General features: G+C 37.1%; 1 protein-coding gene across 19 annotated transcripts in view; it reads left to right on the top strand.

Annotated features, from left to right (window-relative positions):
* Positions 1-23,515, top strand: part of PPIP5K2 (diphosphoinositol pentakisphosphate kinase 2) — a 91,337-nt gene that overhangs the window by 29,435 nt on the left and 38,387 nt on the right. For all 19 annotated transcript variants that reach the window (XM_020794388.3, XM_020794398.3, XM_078386266.1 and 16 more), the window contains exons 10-23: positions 1,240-1,341; positions 1,777-1,863; positions 6,897-6,972; positions 7,064-7,173; positions 7,488-7,573; positions 7,832-7,957; positions 8,068-8,189; positions 11,486-11,668; positions 12,914-13,055; positions 15,467-15,690; positions 17,613-17,740; positions 20,928-21,042; positions 22,847-22,954; positions 23,037-23,153. In XM_020794388.3, coding sequence (XP_020650047.1) covers positions 1,240-1,341; positions 1,777-1,863; positions 6,897-6,972; positions 7,064-7,173; positions 7,488-7,573; positions 7,832-7,957; positions 8,068-8,189; positions 11,486-11,668; positions 12,914-13,055; positions 15,467-15,690; positions 17,613-17,740; positions 20,928-21,042; positions 22,847-22,954; positions 23,037-23,153 — 1,726 coding nt within the window. The remainder of the gene's footprint in view (positions 1-1,239; positions 1,342-1,776; positions 1,864-6,896; positions 6,973-7,063; positions 7,174-7,487; positions 7,574-7,831; positions 7,958-8,067; positions 8,190-11,485; positions 11,669-12,913; positions 13,056-15,466; positions 15,691-17,612; positions 17,741-20,927; positions 21,043-22,846; positions 22,955-23,036; positions 23,154-23,515) is intronic.

The following is a 23,515-nucleotide window of genomic DNA, read 5'->3' as shown; positions in this document are numbered from 1 at the left end:
TATTTTTCGCTCCATAAGACACACCTTTCCATAAGACGCACCAATTTTTTAGGAGAAGAAAACAGGAAAATATAATCTGTTTTCTTCGCTCCATAAGACGCACAGACTTTCCACACCCCTGTTTTGTGGGAAAAAAGTGAGTCTTATGGTGCAAAAAATACAGTAATTGTTTTATTCACTGAAGATGCTACAGTTAATTTTAACTCTCTTGCTCTACAATGGGACATATTCATCACCCAGAGTCACATTTTGTTGACGAATCTACCCAAAATTAAACTACAATATATTGATTCTACAGCATTGTCCTCTACGTGGCTTTAAACAGTACAGTGGGGTCTTGACTTGAGAACTTAATCCGTATTGGAAGGCGGTTCTCAAGTCAAAAAGTCTGTAAGTCATGTCTCCATTGACCTACAGTGCATTGAAAACCGATTAATCCCGTAACAGCCGTTTTTGTTCCATTTTGGTTTTTTTCTGGTCTGTAAGTCAAATCTCAGTCTGCAAGTCAAACCTAAATTTTGCGGCCAGAGAAGTTTGTAACTCAAAAAGTCTGTAAGTCAAGCCGTCTGTAAGTCAAGGGTCCACTGTATTCTGAAATATCAGCTACTTGTGTACAGTTTCTTTTTTCTTTTTAACAAAAAAACAGTGTGGGCAAAAAAAAAATCCCACTAATACATTTGATTGTTGTACAAAAAGTATTTCATGTCATTTTCCAGCAAACTGTAATGCAGAGACGTGGAAGTGATGTACTGTGGTTGTTTAGCACAGTTCAGAACATTTTCAAGAAGCCCTCTTCTTGAAAATCTTCAGTGAAAGAGATGGTATAGGCAGTTTGATTTTTTTTTCCATTGTGAAATTAACATTTCTTACACATACAGTGCATCACTGCTTCCTAGGAAGTCAACATAGTAATAATAGGATATTATAGACCTTCCAGTCTCAACTTTTTTTTGGCCATATCCCTTTTAGGAGTTCTTCTCAGAGATTCCTGTCAAACAGTGATACAACATGAACAGATCTCTTTCAGAAATTTCTCACATTTTTCAGCTTGTGGCCCCGTTCAAAATTGCTAGGGTCCTCCAGGGGGCCATATGGTAGCTGTGGGCGGAGTAGGACCACCACCCCTGGCACACGCAAACATATCTGCTTTCTGCCCTGGCTTGCATGAGCTATCACAAGTTAAGAAGTAAGAGCAGATATAAATAAAAATAAATCATGTTTCATTTTTGTTCCATTTAGAAATATCATAATGCGAGAACTTGCTCCACAGTTTCAGATTCCGTGGTCCATTCCTTTAGAAGCAGAAGATATTCCTATCGTGCCAACCACATCTGGCACAATGTAAGCAGCAAACTACTTGTCTTAATTTATGTAAGGTACCTTTAGAACAAATTGTATTGTTTTCTTATCTATCAGTGACTAATTCTAGTTATGTCACTCATGTGCATCCAGCTGGCCTGGATTTCCAGCTTTGATATAAAAACAAGGTAAAGTAATATCTGCACTATGAATATTCAAAAAGTCTAAGAATGTGTTGTGGAAAGCTGGCCTTTTGTTTATAACTGTTGCCTACACTGGTAGGGGGCAAAGGTGATTCAAATTCTGTTAGAAGGATGAGAGAAGAAATGAGAGATGAAGTCCTCTTTCAAAAAAACGTTCTTTTCAAAAGAGGTAAATTCCTCTTTTAAAGAATCCTTCAATCTGCAGCCCATCTCCCTTACTCATTAAACTCCATGGCATAGAATAAGAATAATCATATCTTTTGCATATTTGCAGGATGGAACTTAGATGTGTCATAGCTGTTATACGCCATGGAGATCGTACCCCTAAACAAAAGATGAAAATGGAAGTTAAACATCAAAAGTAGGTGATGAAAAGGAAAAATGAAAAATAAAATGGATAAAAACTCTATTTCACCTATTATATGTAGCAGCAAGTTTATTTTTTGATTCAGGTGCCTCTAGGACAGTGATGGTGAACCTCTCCCTGGTCACACAAGTGGAGCGCCACCCCCACCCCTGCTACCTTCCTTACAGATCTTTTAGAGATTGGAGATAAGGCTGCTTTATTGTTTACTGCTGTAGAACAGCCTGGGGCAGTTAATCTGGCTTGTGAATTACTACTTCCGCAGGAGGTGATTGCAAGCAGGAGGGAAAGTCCAATTAAGGCGGGAAGGAAGGTGTGAGAGAGGGATGGGTGGATTTATCAAGTTTGTTTAAATGTAAGATTGTAGAAAATTTAGGGAGGGAAGGTGTGTGTGTGTGTGTGTGTGTGTGTGAGAGAGAGAGAGACTGACTCAAAACTATGAAAAAAGGAACTGATGCAAACACGATGGAAGGCTCCAATTAAGGTGGGAAGGCAGGCGCGAGAGAGGGACAGGTGGATTCATCAGCTTGTTTAAATATAATGAGAGGAAACAGGGACATACAGTGGGGTCTTGACTTAAGAACGGCTCGAGTTAAGAACATTTTGACTTAAGAACCGCTCTCATAGGAAAATATTGACTTGACTTAAGTACTTAGATTTGAGTTAAGAACTGAAAAAAACCATGTGGGAGGCAGGGAAAGTGCAAAATATGAACTTTCAGTTAACTGTTGGCCAGTGAAAAGGGTGCCTGTCTGCTTCCTCACTCCTCCCAGCGTTTAGAGAGTGGATTGGGAGTCTTCAGACTGCCTGGTACTGCCTGGACTGTATTTTCCCTGCCTTCCCTGAACCTTTCTTGACCTAAGAAAAAAAGAAACAAAATATCCCCCTTTAGTGGTCGAAGGCGGAATAGCAGCTTCCCATTAGTTTCTATGGACGGAAAAGAGCAGATACGGATCAAATGGTTCTCAGTGCATTCCTATGGGAAATGCAGATTTGACCTGAGAACTTTTTGACTTGAGAACCGCCTTCCAATACAGATTAAGTTCTCAAGTCAAGACCCCACTGTACTGAACTGATGCAAAATATTGCTGAAAACTTAGGGAGGAAGGGAGGTTTTGTGTGAGAGAAACTAACTCTTTCATAAAACCATGAAAAAAGGAGCCTTCCAAAATGTTGTCTGTCTGTCTGTCTGTCTGTCTGTCTGTCTGTCTCTCTCTCTCTCTCTTTCTCTCTCTCTCTCTCTCTCTCTCTCTCTCTGTGTGTGTGTGTGTGTGTGTGTGAGAGAGAGAGAGAAAGAGAGACTTAAAAAGGCATCAAAAGCTAATCACAATTGGTGGAGTACATTGCATTCAAAAGTACACAGTAAAGGATTTTGGTAAGATTGTATTATGGTACACACTTGATTTTTTTTTCTGGCCAGCCTTACAAATTGCTTTCTGATTGACAGAGTGGGAGGTGGAAGTAATTTTAAGGCATTTTCCACATAGTTCTAATTTTAATCCAAAATATGGCCTTGCAGTGTCTTTTTCTGGAAAGTAGGGAAATTAACAAAAGAAGCCTAAACATGTTTGTCTTAAAAGAACTTTGATGAAAAGATTTTTCTGCCCTCTCCATCATTTGAAATATTTAAATATCTAATATTTTATTATGTGGTTATGTAATTGTCATTATATTTTATGATGTTTTATATGTTGAATTTATTTTATACTTGTAATTATGTTTTTCATTTGATTGTGTTGCGAGCCACCCAAAATAGCCTGGCTATCTACCCAGAATAGCCTCTCGTAGCATACGAGAGAGAGAGAGAGAGACTTTTAACTTGGCAGCAATAGGTTGTTTGAAAAATTAGAGTACTATAGAAATATATCAGAAATGTATAATTAGAGCTTCACCATATGTTAAGGGATGGAACTCTGCAATCCTGTGATGTAACACTTCTAAAATGCAATGCTATCCATGTTTATATAAGCGTAAATCCCTTGTAGTCAATGGTGCTTATTCCCAGAGTGTTTATAGGAAGACAGGCTTGATAAATGATTATTCAATAATCTTTGTGGAGTTTTAAAGGACGAGTTAACAGTATGAGTACTTAATCCATTCATTGGTTAAGTATAACATTCAGAATGCCTCCACCTATTTTTAATTGAACTCAGTTATGCCATTTATCAGGTTCCTTAGGTGATCTTCGTTAAGATACTGGTTAGATAATCTGAGGCTTCAGCAAAGTCCCCAGACTCTGTTTTTGATTTCCAAGGTCCTCAAAATGGGAACATTGAGAAACGCTCCCATGATAGATGTGACCAGTCATGGGATATTCTGCAAAACAAACTAGTGAAGTGAAAACAAAAGTAGCTTTTCTAAGAAAAGCATACAACGGAGATGGGGGTTGAGTTTTTAAAAACACTACTCTTCAGGGAGGCTTTTCAATCCAACCCTGTCTGAGCGCCTCCCATCTGGTTCTCTTTATTGTGAAAATTTGTTGGTGCCATTTTTTATATTTTTGATTTGTCGTTGCTTTTTCTGTTACATTTCAGTGACCATAGTTTGTTTATCCTGGTTTGTAATTGTCTATAAGCTGCCCAGAATAGTGCCTTGAGACTAATGGGGTGGTATATAAATTAAATATAAATAAAACCATGAAAAAAGGAACCTTCCAAAATTCATCTCCACTGCATTAGCTCTGCAATTTTTGCTGAGAACAGCAAGTACAGTATTTCAAGATTCTGTTTAGACTCTAAATTGAACTGGGCAGAACTGGAATATTTAACAGAGTCTCACTAACAGCAAACACCTAGTAAAAGACAGCCAACACACTTGGAACTAGATTTCTGAAGTGCGTAGCAATCATGTTTCTCTGTTTCTCATCCCCAAAGCAGGCAAAAGTATCATAGTTCGTTCCCCAAATCTGAATCCCAGTCTCTCTGCTCCTGGTCCTGCTTTGACTGCAACACCAAACAAAAGGTCTTACAAACAAAAGATTGTTGGTTTCTTTATTGAGTCAATCCATCTCATGTGCAGTCTTCCTCTTTTTCTACTGCATTGCACTTTTTGCAGCATTGCTGCCTTTTCCGGTGAGCTTGTCTTCTCGTGATGCCACTGTAGTACAATACCCTTTCCTTGGTTGTTTTAGCTTCTAGTGAGAGTCCACACTTACTTTGCTTTACTTATCTTTCTAACAAGTCATGGTATCTGTAAATCTCTTTTCCAACACTACATTTCAAATAAATGAAATGTGTGTATACACTTTATGTAGTGTATAAAATGTAGGTATGAACTTTAAAAAATTGCACTCCTATACAGTATATAGCTGCTTTTCTGAGGGTAGCTTACTTTGGAGGAAACAAGTTCAGGATTTCAGTGTACTTTATAAAACTTATTAGTATTCAGGTTTAATTGCAGTGTTGGCATTTTGAAATAATTTGGTTTTGTGTTGCCGTTTGGGCACTTGGGCTCAAAAAGGTTCGCCATCACTGCTCTATGATAGGTATCCCTGCATTTACTTGAATTTCCATTTTAGGTAACATGTAGAGCCATCTGATTCTACATTGTTAAATGTTCCATATGGATTCAGAACAGCTTAAAATTTAGAATTTTTCATTAGCACCATTCTTGTTCCACTTCTTATTTCTGTTTGACTTGCAGTTTCATGATTTTCCTTTGTTTTACACTCTGTGCATATTCATTACTTTCTCATGGGATTGTGAATTATTGAATGTGAGTGTTGTTTGTGTTGCCAGTTGCCAGTACCTGGATATCTGCAAAATCAAACATACAGTATCTTTTAAACTACATAATCAAACTATAGAAAACTCAAATATAAACAGAAAGCATTTCATAAACTCTTGGAAGAGAAGCAGCAGGACAGAGATTAGGATTAAAGTCTTTGTTGAGGCAAAGATTATGAACATCCTGAGAAGGCAGGCACCTCCTTAATAAAGTGCTGATTGTCAGTGCATAAATGGAACTCCAAACAGGATAGATACTAGAATGAAAAATTAACTGGAGAATCAATATACAATATTCCCTAGCCTAAATACTAGCATCAAAGGAACACTTTGGCCCTTACTAAACTGCCTATATAAATGGTTCAGTTTTTGAAACCCTTCTGCAGGTGCTGCCATCATCTCATCATCTGAAATGTGGTAACTGGTGATCAGAGAGAAAATGACCTATGTATTTATGTGCTGTTTGTGGAATTCCTTTCTGAGGGAGGCATAGCTTGTTAAAATTTTAACTTTTCAGCCAGCCAATATGTTTTTAATTTCCCAGGTATTGAAGTATATTGTAAGTGTATATTTCTCTCGTAAGAGACTGTTGTTATATTTTAGATGTTTGTTTGTTTGTTTGTTTGTTTGTTTGTTTGTTTGTTTATTTATTTATTTATTTATTTATTTATTTATTTATTTATTTATTTATTTATTTATTTATTTATTTATATCTCACCTATCTGGTCAATTACAACCACTCTAGGTGGCTTACAACGTAAAATACACAGATAAATACAAAAATAATTATTACGTAATAAACAAACTAATTCAACAAGATGAAAGTATTTTGGTTCCAGTTATCCTTCCCACTTTAAAACATGCTGAAATCAATCAGCCTAAGAGTAAGAAATAGTATTTATCATTCAGAATACTGGAAGTGAGTTAATCAAACTTGTATATTGAGTGTATTTTGCTTTTTTGGAAGTTGCTGAAAGAAGAAGTATGCATCTTTTATAGCAATAAGATGAAATGTGGAGCTTAGAAGTGAGGTACACATTCTTAGAAATGGCTTGTAAATGCAAATCTCAGTTACATGGTGATCCTTCAAACCTTCAAACTGTGGAGACATCGTTTGCTAGATTGTTCAGTATTATGTGGTAAAAAGCCTCAAACTTTTGAGGACCAAAATCATCAGTGAATTTATGAAAAGTTTGTTTTTGTGCCATTTTCTGCATCATTAAAGTCTAAAAGCACATATTAACACTAGGTTTGCATTAAGAAGATAAAAAATGTTCTATTAATTAACTCATGCTTCTTTTAAAGGTTTTTTGATCTTTTTGAAAAATGTAATGGCTATAAGAGTGGGAAGCTAAAACTCAAGAAGCCCAAGCAGTTACAGGCAAGCATGATATTTTCTCATTTCTCTGTATATGTTTGCACACTCATATTGCTTTTATATACCATTTAACACCATTTATCACTCTTTTTAGGAGGTACTTGATATTGCAAGACAACTCTTACTAGAATTAGGACAAAACAATGATTCTGAAATTGAAGAAAGTAAATCTAAGCTTGAACAGCTAAAAACTGTGTTGGAGATGTAAGTGTTTTATATAACAACATCCAAAATTCTTAAATATTTCTTTGAGATACCCAGTTAGATCTTGATCTCACTGGGCTATTACTGGGAATTACAAATGATAGTACTTTTAAACTATGTTCCAGATAAACATAACTGTGCTTCTCTTCATACCAATTTATGCAAATATATTCTATATGACAGCAATTAACAATAATAAATATGTAACATCCTTATAAAACAATGTTCGCAATATCCATTTGATCAGCAATATTTTATTAATCAACATGTAGTCAATTTTAGTGGTCCCCTGACCTCTTGTTTGTTGTCCTTAGGTATGGGCATTTTTCTGGCATAAATCGCAAAGTTCAGCTGACATATCTGCCTCATGGTTGTCCCAAAACGTCCAGTGAAGAAGATGGTAAAGTCAGTTCTTAGAAATGTCTAAATTGATCCCTTTGTTAGCTTAACCTGAATGTGTTTTTCTTTTTAAAACGATTTAATTAATTCACTCTTGATGCATCTGGTTAATTTTGAAATTCTTTTGCTTTTTGTCTTTAAAAAGAAAAAAATATGTTTTTCCAGCTCAGCTTGTGTTGAGTCTTGAGACAAATTGATTTCTAACCATTTCTAATGGCTTGTGCATTACTAGTATTACTATATATTTTTATGTATTTAGATAATCGCAAACAGGAACCATCTCTGCTCTTAGTTCTCAAATGGGGAGGAGAGCTGACACCAGCAGGCAGAGTTCAAGCAGAGGAACTAGGAAGAGCTTTTCGGTGCATGTATCCAGGTGGCCAAGGTATCTTATTTTCCTTTGTATTAATAGCCTAGAAAGCCTTTAAAAAATCTTCTTAAATCTAAGCGTAAGTACAAAAACAGATTATGAAGTTGGTTGTTTTTCTTTGGTAGGAGACTATGCTGGATTTCCTGGCTGTGGTCTACTTAGACTGCATAGTACTTATCGTCATGATCTCAAAATATATGCTTCTGATGAGGGAAGAGTTCAGATGACTGCAGCAGCCTTTGCAAAGGTAATATAAAGAAGTATAATTTCACTTTTAAAATAGGAAGTGCCACACTGAGCACAAGCTGCTTCTAAAAAATTACCATTACTACTTTCTAAAATAAATGTGTTGCAGATATAAAAGACAGACTACTTCATGCAAAATTAGCTATTTGACTTTCTTCCATAAGAAGACAGGCTTTCCTCTCATTTGTCACCATAGTATGTTTTTTACAGCTCACTCTGTATGAAATGTGTACATTGGGGATGTGAACAAAAAACTTCTGTCTTGGTTTCATTTTGAGGATGCCTATATTCATATTTATGTTTTTCTTTAAATGATTTTGTTTTCAATGGTTGAAAGCCTTCGAGAATACATCAATATTGTATTCCTTAGACAAAAGGGATCTGATCTTTCAAGTCATTCTGCTTTGTGTCTTTCCGTTCATGTTTTCTGGCACTACTCCAAAAATGTCTTAAAGAACCTGTAACAGCCACTCTAAAAAGCAAAAGCAAGGCAACAAAGATTCAGTCTGATTCAAAAGCAGGCAAGAATACAACCAACAACAACCATGAAGCAAACAATGCCCAAATTACCCCTCACCAAATATATGCCTTTAACAGAATAAGCAGAGCATAAGTTAACTGGATAACAATTTCAAAAAATTAGTCAAACAGGAAAAGCACACATTCACAGGAAATAGCAAAAAAAATAAAACGCCCATACACAGAGTCCCCTACCGCCCCAAACCAGGAAAACCAAGCAGATAAATAACAGCATAAATTGCAATCAAAGCGCCCTGCCATCGGAAACCAAAACAGCTAGAATATGGGGGAATATCTCTTCCTTTCACCACTTGATACATGCTTTTCTTTTTTTTTCTTTGAATCCAGTGTAGCAACAGTCAGTCCGGCAGCAAAAATAATCCAAGAAAGAAAAAAAGCCAAAGTGTGTGTGTGGGATTCACAATGAAGTAGTGAGAGAATTTGAGGGAGGCATGCTAGGACAGCATGAAAAATAATTCAAAGAAATGGGGAATTAACTGACCCAAAAATCCAGGAAAAAGGAAAGCATCCAAGAAAGTGGCACAGGCAACACAAGATGGAGGGTGCTAGGAGCACACCCACCACCAGGAATGATTCTGAAACAAGGAAAGAGTATCAACACTGGGATCTGAGCATCCAGGCCCTTTTACATATGCAAAATGTTTCTTACCTCCCAGGAGTTCTTATTGGCTGCTGACAGCAGGCCTCACAAAACTTGGGTGAGAAATTTACCAGGCAGTTTGACAGACAAATAGTGAAAGCATGGTTCAAGAAAAGGGGGACACATGAAAGAACACCAAACTCCCCTCTTTCATTAATATGAATCATTCATGTTTAAGAGGCTTATTTTCAGGAATCGGCAAAAACCACAGAAACAGAAAAAAGACTCCACATTTTTCATCTTTTGTTGAAAGACAGAACTCTTCTCTCTAGTATACATCTCTAATTTCTAGATGGCATAGACAAGGACAGAGGTTAAATATGCATGAAAATTGCATAAATTGACCAAAATTATATTGATATCTGCAAAAGGTTTGCAGAACTTGCTGTGGCTAATTAATGAGAAGCCAAGGCACATTCTGGTTGCACTATAAGGTGTATGTCAAGGCATGTGACCAGGATGCCCTGGCCAGGGCATTGAACAGGAGTCTCCCAGCACTCCCTTCTGGGTTCACTCACCCAGAATGGATAGAATCCACTGTAAGACAGTACGTCCAAGTCCCAACTTGGAGAAATGGCCCAGAAGGATACCATGGTCAATGGTACTGAAAGCCACTGGGAGGTTATGTTCAAGAGGAACGCACTTTCCTCATCCAGTTCTCAGCATAGGTTATCCACCAAGGCAACCAAAGTGGTCTCCCTCCCATAATCAGACCTGAAGCCAGGCTGAAATGAATATAGATAATCTGTCTCATCCAGGAACCCCTGGAGCTGAGAACCCACGACATGCTCTAGCTGCCTTGCCCAAGAATGGAACGTTAGAGACTGGCTGGTAATTTTCCTATACTGTGGGATCCAAGGAGGCTTTTTCAGCAGTGGTCATACTATTATCTCCTTTAAGCATGCTGGGATCCTACCCTGCTGCCAGTTCTCCTCTGGAAGCTTTTATAATCCATAAAGGACAAGGGCCCAAGAGTCACCTCACCTAGGGTCCTGTCCACATCATGAGGCTACAAGAACTGAACGTATCCATTAACACAAGACAAGCAGGGACCATAGTTATATTTGTGATGTAAGCTGTCTGGGCTGGTAAAGGAATGTGTAGCCATTCTTGCTTCAGGAAACTTCTGAAGCTGAACCCTGTGGAGGTAGCTAGCTAAATTTAGGACCTTTTTTCTTATTTTGTTGTTTTGAGAATTCATTTAGCCTCTAGGTCCTTGTTCTTCTTCTGTAACTGTAAGATGGCCAGAGAAGCAATTCTTGCATTTCCACGCTGTACAGTTGCTTGCAAAGCTCGGCAACCTCATACTGAATGCATGTTTCCTCTTTAAATGCAACAGTTGTATTTAAAAATCAACTAAAAACATGGATGTTTCGGCAGGCCTTCCCTCCAGTAAATTCCTGATGTCCTCCTTCCCTCTCCTTTCCTACTGTTTGTTTTCCATTTTGTTGGATTTTGTTTATTGTTCACTATGGAATAATTTTATATGTATCTGCATTTTTATGTGTATTTTATTTAAGTTGTAAGCCGCCTAGAGTGGTCATGATTGACCAGATAGGCGGGATGAATGCTTTGGAGTATTTTTGTATTTTAAGGAGGGAGGGCTGTGTACATAGTTTAAAGCTGTAAAGTCAGTTATTGGGGCCCCCGGTGTCTGAGGGGAATACTGCTGGGTTCAACAGCCAGTGTCTCAAAGGAAAGAGGATAAAGTTTAAAAGGCACCATCTAGGGAGGAAGGCTCCCTTCACCTTCCTGGCTTACAAAGGGATGTAATCTGCTGGATCCAAGAACAAAGGGTAAAAATTTATAACCAGTTCCTAGGATTTGGAAGGGATAGATGATTTTAGTGCCTCCCCCAAATCTAGCATATATATGCTGTACAGATGGGATTTGGCCTTGTTACCTATCTCTTTGGATTTCAGATGAAGTACCACAAATATTAAGCAGTCACTATTTTTAGCATTTTTTTACATTAATATGCATTTTAGTAAAAATAACTTTAGGTACATTGAAAAATTGGATGCTGAAAGAACTGTTGACATAATCTGGAGTATATGCTGAGAAAGAAGCTCATTGCTTCTACCTTAATCACTGCTCAGTGATTTTATTCTCTCTAGGGACTACTGGCTTTGGAAGGAGAGCTCACTCCTATTCTTGTCCAGATGGTCAAAAGTGCTAATATGAATGGTCTACTTGACAGTGACAGCGACTCTCTTAGCAGTTGTCAACATCGCGTGAAGGCACGCCTGAATGAAATACTCCAAAGAGACAAAGACTTTACTGCTGAAGACTATGAGAAGGTTAGAAGGTAGTCTATAATGTGTGCTAGTACAAAGTATGGGGAGTTTTTAAAAATGTGTGAATATTAGAAATTTCATAAAAGATGTTTTAATTAATTTTCTAAGCTTTTGAAGACATATCATAAAAGGAGTTCAACATACTAGCATTCATGTTGTGCATTTTAAGTACAGCAGTATTTATGTACTTTCAGGTTTACCTGGATACAGTCATAGTCTGTGGAAAAAGAGGATAAATATTTATACAGTGTTGTGAAATTCCCAAAGAAACTAATATACAGTTTGGTCCTGAAATTCCAACTTCGGTGGGTGTATGGACCAGTTTTGTGTCCTTGGAACCTCTGTTGACTGTTATGCTATCAAAATTAACAACAAATCACACAGCTGATTTTCAGGATCAGACTAGGGAAAAGACTGTTAAAACAACCAGGGATTGCCTATTTTAAGGGTCTCAGGAGTTTGCTAAAAATGTAATCATCTATATGGTCACATATAAGCCGTTCCTGCTTTAATTAGTTACAGCTAAGCAATAAAGGTAGTTACAAGTTAAAGGAATTAGTTTGCATACTTTAGTTAAGATAACAAATAAGAAAAAATATTTTTATAGAATCTAAGAATTGTACAGGTGGAGGGCCTCCTAGCGGCTGTCAATTACAACCCTCACGTAATGCAGGAAATCTACAACTAAAGCAGGTAGTCCATCCTACAGTCAAGCAATAACTTCCTGTTATTGTGAGGAAGTTCTTCCAGTGCGTAGTCAGATTTTCCTTTTTGGCTCTTTCAGTCCATTGGTTTGAGTCCTATACTCTGTGGCTGCAAAAAAGAATCAACAGAGAATTTCAAACCATGTTTAATCATTTCTGATATGTCTTTGTCTTCTTGTCACAGAAGGGTTTTTAAAGATGCACTTCCTCTATGTCAGCTACATGTTTCCCTGTATGTTTTTAGGCATTAAAAGCAGACACAGAATGTTATTTTGTACAAGCAGGAAGAAAACCACCTTACAAAATAGTCTCAACAGTATCAAATGATCTCTTGATTTATATGTTCAGCTTGAGTATTTTAAGGCTTACCATTTTTTTTGTCAACACACCTATCTCCAATTTTTGTTTTGTTTTTTGTTTTGAGGTTTACCATTTCGATGTTTATCAGAACTGTACTGGCCTTTTGTCCAATGGGTAGTTCTTTAAAAAGAGAGATTAAAATAACTAGTATAGCTAAGAAATTCCCTTTTATTTGTTTCTATAGCTTACACCATCTGGGAGCATGTCTCTAATAAAATCAATGCACGTGATAAAAAATCCTGTTAAGACATGTGACAAGGTATATTCTTTGATCCAGAGTTTAACATCTCAGATCAGACAACGGATGGAAGATCCCAAATCTTCAGGTAAACAATTGTTGTAATCTCATACATAAATACTTAGCCATGAACTATTTTTGTGGTCAGTGATACCAGCTATAATCTGATAGCAAACTCCTTCTGCAAGTACAGAACCAGTGGTTGTAATGGCTAAGCTTAGGTTTAGGAAGAAGGCTGTAGCAGTTATTCAAGGGCAGGGCTGGAGTAAGTAAAAGGATCATTGTAGCAGCTGTGTGATGATTGTCAGTTCCAGAGCTATGTGGTGGAAATGGGATAGGAATGGCAGCTGCAGAGTCAAGGTCAGGGGAGAGCCTTCAAAATACAAGCCAAAGTGAACAAGGTGCTAGGGTGATGCGTCTGTGTTTTGTCAGCAGCACTCTGAGACTGCCATTCTCCATCAGTGGAAACAGGCATTCTTTCTTCTCATCCCAGCATGGCTAAGAGTCCCTCCAATGTTGGCAGAAGCTAGCAAGCTTCTCAGTTGTTTTTCTGAAGGAAGAGTACCTGGGAGTATTTCAAAGGTGTTGCTACTTCTATAAAGGCAATACGAATGGGGGTGGGGGGGACTACCAGTTAGTCTTTGATTGAATATCAAGGCACACAGAAATGGTGGATTCTTGCCAGCATCAAAAACTGCTTTAGAAATTCCCCTTTGTTTCTAGACAGGTTTTCCACTTGGTATGAACAGGCACTTTTCACGAACAGTACCTCCAGATAGCCCCCTGGGTGTGCATATCTATTTGTAAAGTTCTTTGGATGCAGGTTCTGGTATGAAGCAAGAGACTAGAGCAAGCTCACATAAAATGACTAATAAGCAGATTGTCACCCCCCCCCCCATTTTTGTAGATGGGTATGTTTGTTTGTTTGTTTGCAGTCCCATAGGAGGCTGTTAATTTGGCAGTTTGTATGTGAGAACATAGAGACCTATTGAACCCTGTCAATAATTGGGAAGGACAGGTGAAAGTTTTCAGCAGACCTTTGTTGGCAGCAATGGTGGGCAAATAATCAGACTTGCAATAGCTGTGTGATAATCACAGAAGTGAGAGCTGGTTGGTGTTTTTACTACAATACTGTGATCTCTGACATCTACCAATTGAAGCCAAAAATAAAATAGTGCATCAAGTGGCAGATATAAGCTAAGAAGTAAGAAACAAGGCACTTCTGGGCATATTCTCAGACCAGGAATTTATGGTCAGTGTAAGAACCAAGTCCTTTGACACACAAATCCATTCCTGATCAAGCTTTCTTCGTCAGCAACTTGATTTGGGGCAGGGAGGAGTTCTTTTTAGTAATTTATTACACAATTTTTGTAAACTCTTGTTAGTCTACAGAAAATCACTTTTCATCGGGACCATCAAAGCAATATACATCTTTAAACAATGATACAATAAAACTATAAAAGAATAAAGGCAGGAATAAAATGTTGCTTATAACTATTAAGTTAACTATTCAAGCCCTAGTGAAATTGCAAGTTTTCCCTCCATCTAATATTCAGTAGAGACAGAACCAAAAGGATTCCAATCTATTTGCTGCCTCCTCTAGGCAATATTTTTCCTTCTTCCTTGACTCAGAAGTACATAATAGAGTTGGTGGCAGGTAACTGTTGCAGCCAAACATACAGATGGCTCACCTGCACATTTTCTCTGTATGATGATTTCTTAGAGAGTCAAAACTATGTTGATGTGAAGCTTAGAGAGGAGCAGACATCATGGGCAGGTATACACAAACAGAGCAATGCAGCAAAGTCGATGCTGAGAAGTGGAGATACAGCTAGAGCCATAGGGCAAGGAGGGGGTGGCATAATAACAGAGAGTGAGATCCAAAAAGAAAGAGAAATTTCCCAGGAAGGCATAAGAAGAGCATATAGAAAGAAGAATGTGTGCTATAGAATTGAACATGGAAAAGAAGAATAGATAGTAATTTGGCAAAAACCTGTGGAGTTGCAGAGAGAAACTTTGTGTTGTGATATAGAAATAAAAGTTGAACGTTTTCTTAAAATTTCAATGTTTGTTGTTAACAATATCTGAAAACTATCTTTACTACCTTAAGCAGGATGTGCTACATTAACTATTGAAATGTTAAGAAAAAATTCAGTAGTTAATGTAGCGCATCCTTCTTGAGGTAGAAAAGATAGTTCTTGGATGTTATTAATGTAATAACATTCCTGGGGTGGTAAAGGAGACCTCAGAGCAGTTTCATTTGTACTCTCCTCAACTAGAGTTTGTTTTGATAGTTTTTGTTGTAAAAGGGGATTAGGCTCTTAAATCTGAACCAGAACAAAACTGCTATGGCAGAAAACATACATGAGGCAATCTTCAGCTAGAGTATGCTGACAAGCTCTGTGATCATGTGTTAATGTATTCTTTGATTTGTCTTAAATTACTTGAATTACTTAACTTCTGCTCACTTTTTTTAATGATAATTCTTTGTCCACCTAGATATTCAGCTTTACCACAGTGAAACATTGGAGCTGATGCTGCGTAGGTGGGCCAAGCTTGAGAAGGACTTTAAAACGAAGAATGGAAAATATGACATAAGCAAAATCCCAGATATCTACGATTGTATAAAATATGATGTCCAGCATAACATCTCTTTAAAACTGGAAAATACAATGGAACTATACAGATTGTCAAAGGCATTAGCTGACATTGTGATACCTCAGGTATGTATCTCGCAACTACTGTAAAAATGTTCTCATCTCAATGAATTAAATGTCTTGTGAAGGTCATGCTCATCATAAATTATAGTGGGAATTAATAGTTAATTACTTCAGCTGCACATTGTGGGCTATTAACTAGTTTTTAGGATTTGTCTGCATGTATTGAAAAGGTGCCTTTTGAGTCTGTTCATATTAAATTAAATAGATTATCCAGTAATTAAGTACATGGTGTATTTTTTCAATACATTATCAATTTGATCCAGATTTGCAGTACAATCCTATATGTATACTTAGAACTTGGATCCAGATTTGCAGTGCAATTCTATACGTATCTACTTTGAGCTTAAGCCAAGTGTATGGAGAGAGGGTTGTACCCTAAAAGTTACCAGAATCTTAGGTACCAATAGCATAAACGTGTAAGATTACTCACTGGTTTGATCGCACTCTTGATGGCAAATAACATATATAGTGACAAGTAATGCTTCTGTATTGTGTGGGATAGGTATCAGACTTGAACTCAGGAAACCTGGGTTGAAATCTCTGCTTGGCCATGGAAACTCACTGAGGGGTGCCAATGGTAAACTACTCTTTGAATACCTTACTTAACCTTAGGTCAGAAGCAACTTGATGACACGTAACAGTGATGCTTGTACCAGAATGCTGCAGTGTGAAATATTTCTGCTCAAAGTTGTAGCTTTCCAAAGGTGAGAATCCTTGACAGTTCTTTAAAACAAGGAGTATCTACCACCTGCACATAGGAAATGACCTTTCAAGCATTTCTGGTTTCATTTGGAAGAGCTGGTGCAGTCCCACTTTGTTCTGATATTAGAAAAACAGTCCTGAGACACCCAGAGTTATTCCCTGCCATTATTTCTGCTGCTGCTGCTGCCCCCACTCCCGCAATACTCCATGTCTATGGAATACATTCTCTACATAGTCAGCTATTTGGGGTTTTCTATTTCATTGTAGAACAAGTAAATGAAATTTAAATCTTACTAAATTCTAAAATTGAGTATTACTAAAGAGAGCAAGGTATCCATGCTGTTGAATTCACAATCTAACAAATTGAAGGCACTGATACTTTTACTATTGTTGTTTTTAGTATTATTTAAGTAAAACTTTATCAAAAGATGTATCTTTCTGCCTGTTTGAAAAACTAGAAATACTTTCTTTGAAATCAACATTTATTTCCACTCTTAGGTACACTGAAAAATGGCTTTATATAAATAAGGAAGTTAGCTATGCATGCAGTGAGGTGACTAAAAATGTAGATCATAGTAGTAGATTATACCAAAGATATAAGAAGAGTCATGGTAGGTCCTACTATGCAGCATTCTGCTTTCACAACTTCCAACTACATATCTGTGGGAGAACCACAAACAGGACATAAACACTATATCCTTGCTGCTGCTGTTGCGTCCTGATGGCTGGATTTCAAAGTCATGATTCCTGATTCCTTGAGATAATCTGCAGTATCCTTGCTTTTAGCCATTGATAGCCTTGCGTGTCATTTATTATATATATTAATCTCCTTTTAAAACCTAACAGTTGGCCATTATCCTATCTTATGGTAGTGAATTATCTGTAACATATGTGTCTCCTCCTTCATACTCGTTTTCCATCTTCCCCATTCCATTCCCTCTCCAACATTGGTTTCATTCTTCTCAGTCAACATTCCATGGCCATTGATAATTTGTTGGGCTTTGTGTTTAGGATTTTCTCCACTAAACATTTTATTTTCTAAAGATTGGTTATTCCAGCTCTGCTGACTCTTCTGTCTGGTGGATGGGTGGGTGGTGCAGTTCTGGCTACATTTGCATGAAAACACAGTGCCATGGATTGGAGATGGAAGAAGGATGAAATATGAGTCCTGAGCTGGAAGTTAATTTCCTGTATTCAGTGCAGTTTATGTTCTGCTCATCAAGGAATATGGTATTACTGAAGCCGAAAAACTAGAGATTGCTAAAGGCTACTGCAACCCACTACTGAGGAAAATCCGGTCTGATCTTCAAAGAACTCAAGATGATGATACTGTTAACAAGCTCCATCCTTTGTAAGTTCCTTTTTGCTTAATAAACAATGTATTGGTAATTTATTGTTACAATTTTATTGCCTTGAGAAGTTTTGCTTATTGTCCAGTATTGTCTCCGAAGAATCAAGGATTCTTCCCATCATCTCCACATTCAGGATCATGGAATGGAGCATTCTGGCTTCTTCTTCTTCTTCTTCTTCTTCTTCTTCTTCTTCTTCTTCTTCTTCTTCTTCTTCTTCTTCTTCTTCTTCTTCTTCTTCTTCTTCTTCTTCTTCTTCTTCTTCTTCTTCTTTCTTCTTCTTCTTCTTCTTCTTCTTCTTCTTCTTCTTCTTCTTCTTCTTCTTCTTCTTCTTCTTCTTCTTCTTCTTCTTCTTCTCTTCTTCTTCTTCTTCTTCTTCTTCTTCTTCTTCTTCTTCTTCTTCTTCTTCTTCTTCTTCTTCTTCTTCTTCTTCTTCTTCTTCTTCTTCTTCTTCTTCTTCTTCTTCTTCTTCTTCTTCTTCTTCTTCTTCTTCTTCTTCTTCTTCTTCTTCTTCTTCTTCTTCTTCTTCTTCTTCTTCTTCTTCTTCTTCTTCTTCTTCTTCTTCTTCTTCTTCTTCTTCTTCTTCTTCTTCTTCTTCTTCTTCTTCTTCTTCTTCTTCTTCTTCTTCTTCTTCTTCTTCTTCTTCTTCTTCTTCTTCTTCTTCTTCTTCTTCTTCTTCTTCTTCTTCTTCTTCTTCTTCTTATTATTATTATTATTATTATTATTATTATTATTATTATTATTATGCCCCATTTCTCCCAACAAGGGACCCAAAGCGGCTCACAATATTAAAATTCACATAATTTAAAAACACAGTAAGTTAAATATTAAATGATAAATTAAACAATATATGATTTAAAATACAATTGAAAGATTAAAACATGAAAACATAAAAAAGATTAAAATTATCTGCTAAAATGGGGTTCAGGGATTCAGTTATAATTGCTAAAAGCTTGCCTGAAGAGATAGGTCTTTAGCTTTTTTAAAAAAAATAACAGGGAAGGGCCCATCCTGATCTCCCATAGCCTGGGAGCTGTCACAGAGAAGGCCCTCTCCTGTTAGCTGTGCTTGTGCTAGCAATGGGACTGAGAGGAGGGTCTCCTCTGCTGATCTTAATTGCCAAGAAGGCGCATATAGGGAGATATGGTCCTTCAGGTAGCCTGGACCCAAGCTGTAAAGGGCTTTATAGCACTTTGAATTGGGCCTGGAAACAGACTGGTAGCCAGTGCAGTTCTTGTAACAGGTGTGTTATATGCTCCTTGTAGCTGGCCTCAGTCAGTAGTCTGGCTGCAGTTTTGCACCAGCTGAAGTTTCTGAACCATCTTCAAAGGCAGCCCCACATAGAGCATGTTACAGTAAATGGGATGTAACTGAGGTATGTGTCACTGTAGCCAGATCCCACTTTAGACTGGTAAATAAAATTACAGTGGTGCCTCGCTTAACGAAGAAATCGCTGTACGATTAGGTTTTTGCAATTGTAAAATGATGGTTTGAATGTTTTTTTTTTTCGTTTAATGATGATCGATTCCCTGCTTCGGGAACCGGTTTTCAGTTTACGACAATCAGCAAACAGCTGATTGTCAGATTTTAAAATGGCCGCTGGCTGAAGAAAATGACCCCCTGCTGTTTTCTAGGACAGATTCCTCACTTTACAGGCACCGAAAATGGCTGCCGTATGGAGGATCTTCGCTGGACGAGCAGGTATTCAGCCCATTGGAATGCATTGAACGGTTTTCAAAGCGTTTCAATGGGTTTTTTAATTTCGTTTGACAATGTTTTCGCTCTACAGCGATTTCACTGGAACGAATTAACATCGTCAAGTGAGGCACCACTGTATTCAAAGTGAGAACTCTTCCCCCTCTTTTTTTTTTTTTTTTTTTTTTGGTCCCTTAAACCTCATGCAACTCCTAAAGCCTCCTTGGATCAGCAAATGGCCAAAGTAAACATATCTAGGTTGATACCCACACAAAGTCATATTTTGTTCTCATTCCAAAGGTTAGTTCAGCCTTTTACAGAAAATTGTTTTCCCATCAGTGGTGTTGGAAAAAGTCTCAGCACGTGCTAAATTCCAAAAATGCTCTAGCATATTACATCCAAAGAATGACTTCATTTTATAAGCCTCCACAGCTATTCTTGGCTTACAATGACCCTTAGAAAGGATTCCTAGTTTCATTGCAAAAGGCTGTAAAGATAGTCATGCTGGCATGTCAGCTGGCGGAGACTCCATTGCCATCTGCTCCAAGGAGCCACTCTACCAGAACTGACAACCTTACCTGAATAATGTTGTTCAGCAACTTGGTTCCACACATTGACCTTTATCTTGAATTTATTGTTGATTCAACAGTTTTGATGAGTCTACCTTTATCTAATACTACCATTTCATCACCAGATCTCAGTGCTACTCTTTTTGAGAGAACTGTTCTGTCTGAATGCAGATACATACCTATCTGCTTTTCTGATGTCTTTGTGAGTAAATTCACAAGTGTTTTTGCATAGGCATTGGATGTACTACTTCCAAAGAAGGAAAACATGTTGCTTAGCTGTAATATTTGTTTTTTGAGCAAGCATCTCTTCCCTCAAGTAATTTACTTAGCTTCTTCTTTTTGGCACCTGCTGTTGATTATTGCTGTGTCATCTGAATTTTCTAACTGAGAGGCAGCCTGCTAAGGAGTAGATGCATTTAACTCTCTATCTAAAGGTTCTGGAGAGTGATTCTGCATAGACGCAGACATCCATGTATGAATACACAGATGATCACACAAAGAACAAATGTTTCAGAAAAGCAACCTGTTTTACCACGGTAGAATTAAAAAGGCCAAAATCTGTTACCAGAAAATATCCTTATTAGGCCCAACCAAACTGTCACAAAATAGGAAGCAAGTTTTAAAGTTTTTGAGAAACTTTCATCAGATTAAAGGGAACAAAACGAAGCGAAAGTGTGACTGGCATTCTGGCAAACTATAAAATCTGATGTTATGATAGTTTAAAGTGGAGTTCTGGAAAGCACTTATAAATTTAGTCTCTTTAGGTTACACTAAAGCTTTTATGCTTGATTTGTGATAGTCAGGAGAAAGAGGTTTATTTATATATTATAACATTCAGGCTTTATAGTCATGAAAATTGTTTTGCTTTTTATATGGACTCTCCCATGCCTTTATTTGTTTGCTCTCTTTGCTTATTTTATTTTAGGTATTCTAGTGGAGTTATGTCTCCAGAACGTCATGTCCGAACTAGGCTGTATTTCACTAGTGAAAGTCATGTCCATTCCTTACTATCAACTCTACGGTATGGCTCCTTATGTGATGTAAGTGTTGACATCTTCAATTTGTTCTATATGAATTTTGTATGCCTTTCATACTTCTGTTATTGCATTCAGTGTTTTTTAAAACTCAAAATGTATTTACTTATTTATATATACACCACCCATTTGGTGGCATGCTACTACTCTGGGTGGTTTACATAATTGAAAAATTTTAAAAACCCAATCCCCAAACAAATGTAATTGAAAGGAAATAACCCCCCCCCCCAAAAAAATAACCCAGTGGCAACAGCAATTTAAAAACCAATTAAAATAAACAACATAAGAGACAATCATTTCGGGAATGTCTACAAAAAAGCTTCTCTGAAAAGATGAGTTTTGCCTGTATTTAGTAAATGTTAGGAGGGAAGAAGCTTGGCATATCTCTGCTGTCAATGCATTCCATAATGTGGCAACCACTACCGAGAAAGCCCAATTCCTACTCATAGATTTCTGGTCTTACCTTGGGTTACCAACCTACAACATCACCATTTGAGTGGAGCAGGTGGAACAGACCAATGATCTCAGGGGAGAGGTGCTCTGAGAAGTAACCTGGTCCCAAACCTTAAGAGCCTTATATGTCAACACCTTGAATTGGGCACAGAAGTATACAGACAATCAGGATTATATAATAGAAAAAATATTTCATTTTAATTTTCAGATGTTTTGAAGAGCGATGCTAGCTGATCTGTAACATTTGCAAGAATTCATTTTGTCTTATGGGATTTTTTCCCAATTAGTCAAAATAGCTCCATTATTTTTCACTGACTTCTTTTAGTTCTGAAATACATGATACTGCTTAGTGTGAATTGTTTACTGGAATTTGTTTTTACATGTCTGCCATTGGCCCTTTAGAATCTCAGATGTAGTTCAGCATGTTCCTTTGTTGCTTTTTAGAGCAGAGTTTCCTAACCTAAGGGTTTGACCTTCTAGGGAGCCACAGAGTGTTTTCTGGGGAGTCATGGGTCACCTTGTATCTGTTGTAGCCTGCGTTAAATAACTTCTTCCTAGACATTTAAGAATGGGATATTAAAGTTAGCACGCATGTGTATGTATGAGAAACAGGCCCTTTGTGGGGAGAAAGAAGCCTCCAATTTATGAGAAGGGATAACTTTACCCTATTAAAAATGTGTTTTCGTGCAAATATGGCAGAGGGAATTGCAGGTTAGCTCGCTATTATGAAATAGGGTCAGGACTTTAAAAGCATTGGGAATCACTGATTTAAAGTGATTATGATGTAGGAAATTAGAAGCAGCAATGGAGGAATCATAAAATCCTATTTCCATTATCTCTTGCTCTTTTTAATATTGCTAGTTTTAGATCATCAGCATGTTAGGAAGTAGGACAATCTATACATTTTGGTATTGCTATATAAACTATAAAGGTTTGGTTAATGATTTTAGATCACTGGTTTCAACACAAAAATAACAGTTGCATGATCTTGGACTGTATAATAAACATTTTTACTGTATTGTTGTTCAGTTGTGCTTAGTGAGACTTACTCCTGGTAAGTGATTAAAATCCTGTTGCACAGTTTTGCCTGCACAATTGGAATATCACTAGCAGCGGCAAAATACTGCTAATTAATGGCTTCCTTTTCTGATTTTGGAGCATGCATGGCTCTTACACAATATATTGAAGTCACATGCACCACAAAATTGCTAATGACATTATTCCCATTGTGCAGATGGACCCTGCCCAAGAGGATTTTAGCCAGAATGCCATAAATGCTGAAATAAGAATATAGAGTTTAAAAGGGAGTTATGAATCATATTCTTACTGTGATAAATTTCTACTCTTTTGCTCCAAGGCATCAAAAGATGAACAGTGGAAACGAGCTATGGATTATCTCAATATTGTCAGTGAACTGAATTACATGACCCAGATTGTTATCATGCTCTATGAGGATCCAAACAAGGTAAAGAAATAATATGAAAATAGGATAAATGGTAATATATTCTCATAAACATGTTTTAAACTACGTTGTCCATTTCTGATAGGAGCCTTCTTCAGAGGAACGTTTCCATGTGGAATTACACTTTAGCCCAGGAGCTAAAGGGTGTGAAGAGGATAAAAATCTACCATCAGGTTTTGGGTATAGACCTGCTTCACGGGAGGTAAAAGTGTTTTTTAAATATATATGAAATGCAAGCACAGCTTTCTGCATAACATTTCTAAGCAGCTAAGTGCCTCATACATAATTGCACCTTTCCCTCATGTTTTCTATGGATAACTCAAGATACAGCTTTATATCTTTAAAATCAGTTAAAATTCTTTGGGAATTCTTATTATTGTTTATTTAAATAGTATAAAATGTCCAATGACATAAGAAAATAACAGTGGAAGAAGGCACTATATTAAAATGCTTAGAGTGGTGCTTGACAGGAATTACTTTAACAGTTGTCTCATGTAAAATTCTATTATAGATGATGTGATGTGTTAGATATTTAGTTTGCTTTCTTGAATGTACATATATCCT

Source organism: Pogona vitticeps, chromosome 2 (assembly GCF_051106095.1).
Source record: "Pogona vitticeps strain Pit_001003342236 chromosome 2, PviZW2.1, whole genome shotgun sequence".
NCBI classification, from domain to species: Eukaryota; Metazoa; Chordata; class Lepidosauria; order Squamata; family Agamidae; genus Pogona; species Pogona vitticeps.
The sequence above is the reverse complement of the archived record's forward strand: the minus strand, read 5'-3'. Positions and strand labels throughout refer to the sequence as shown.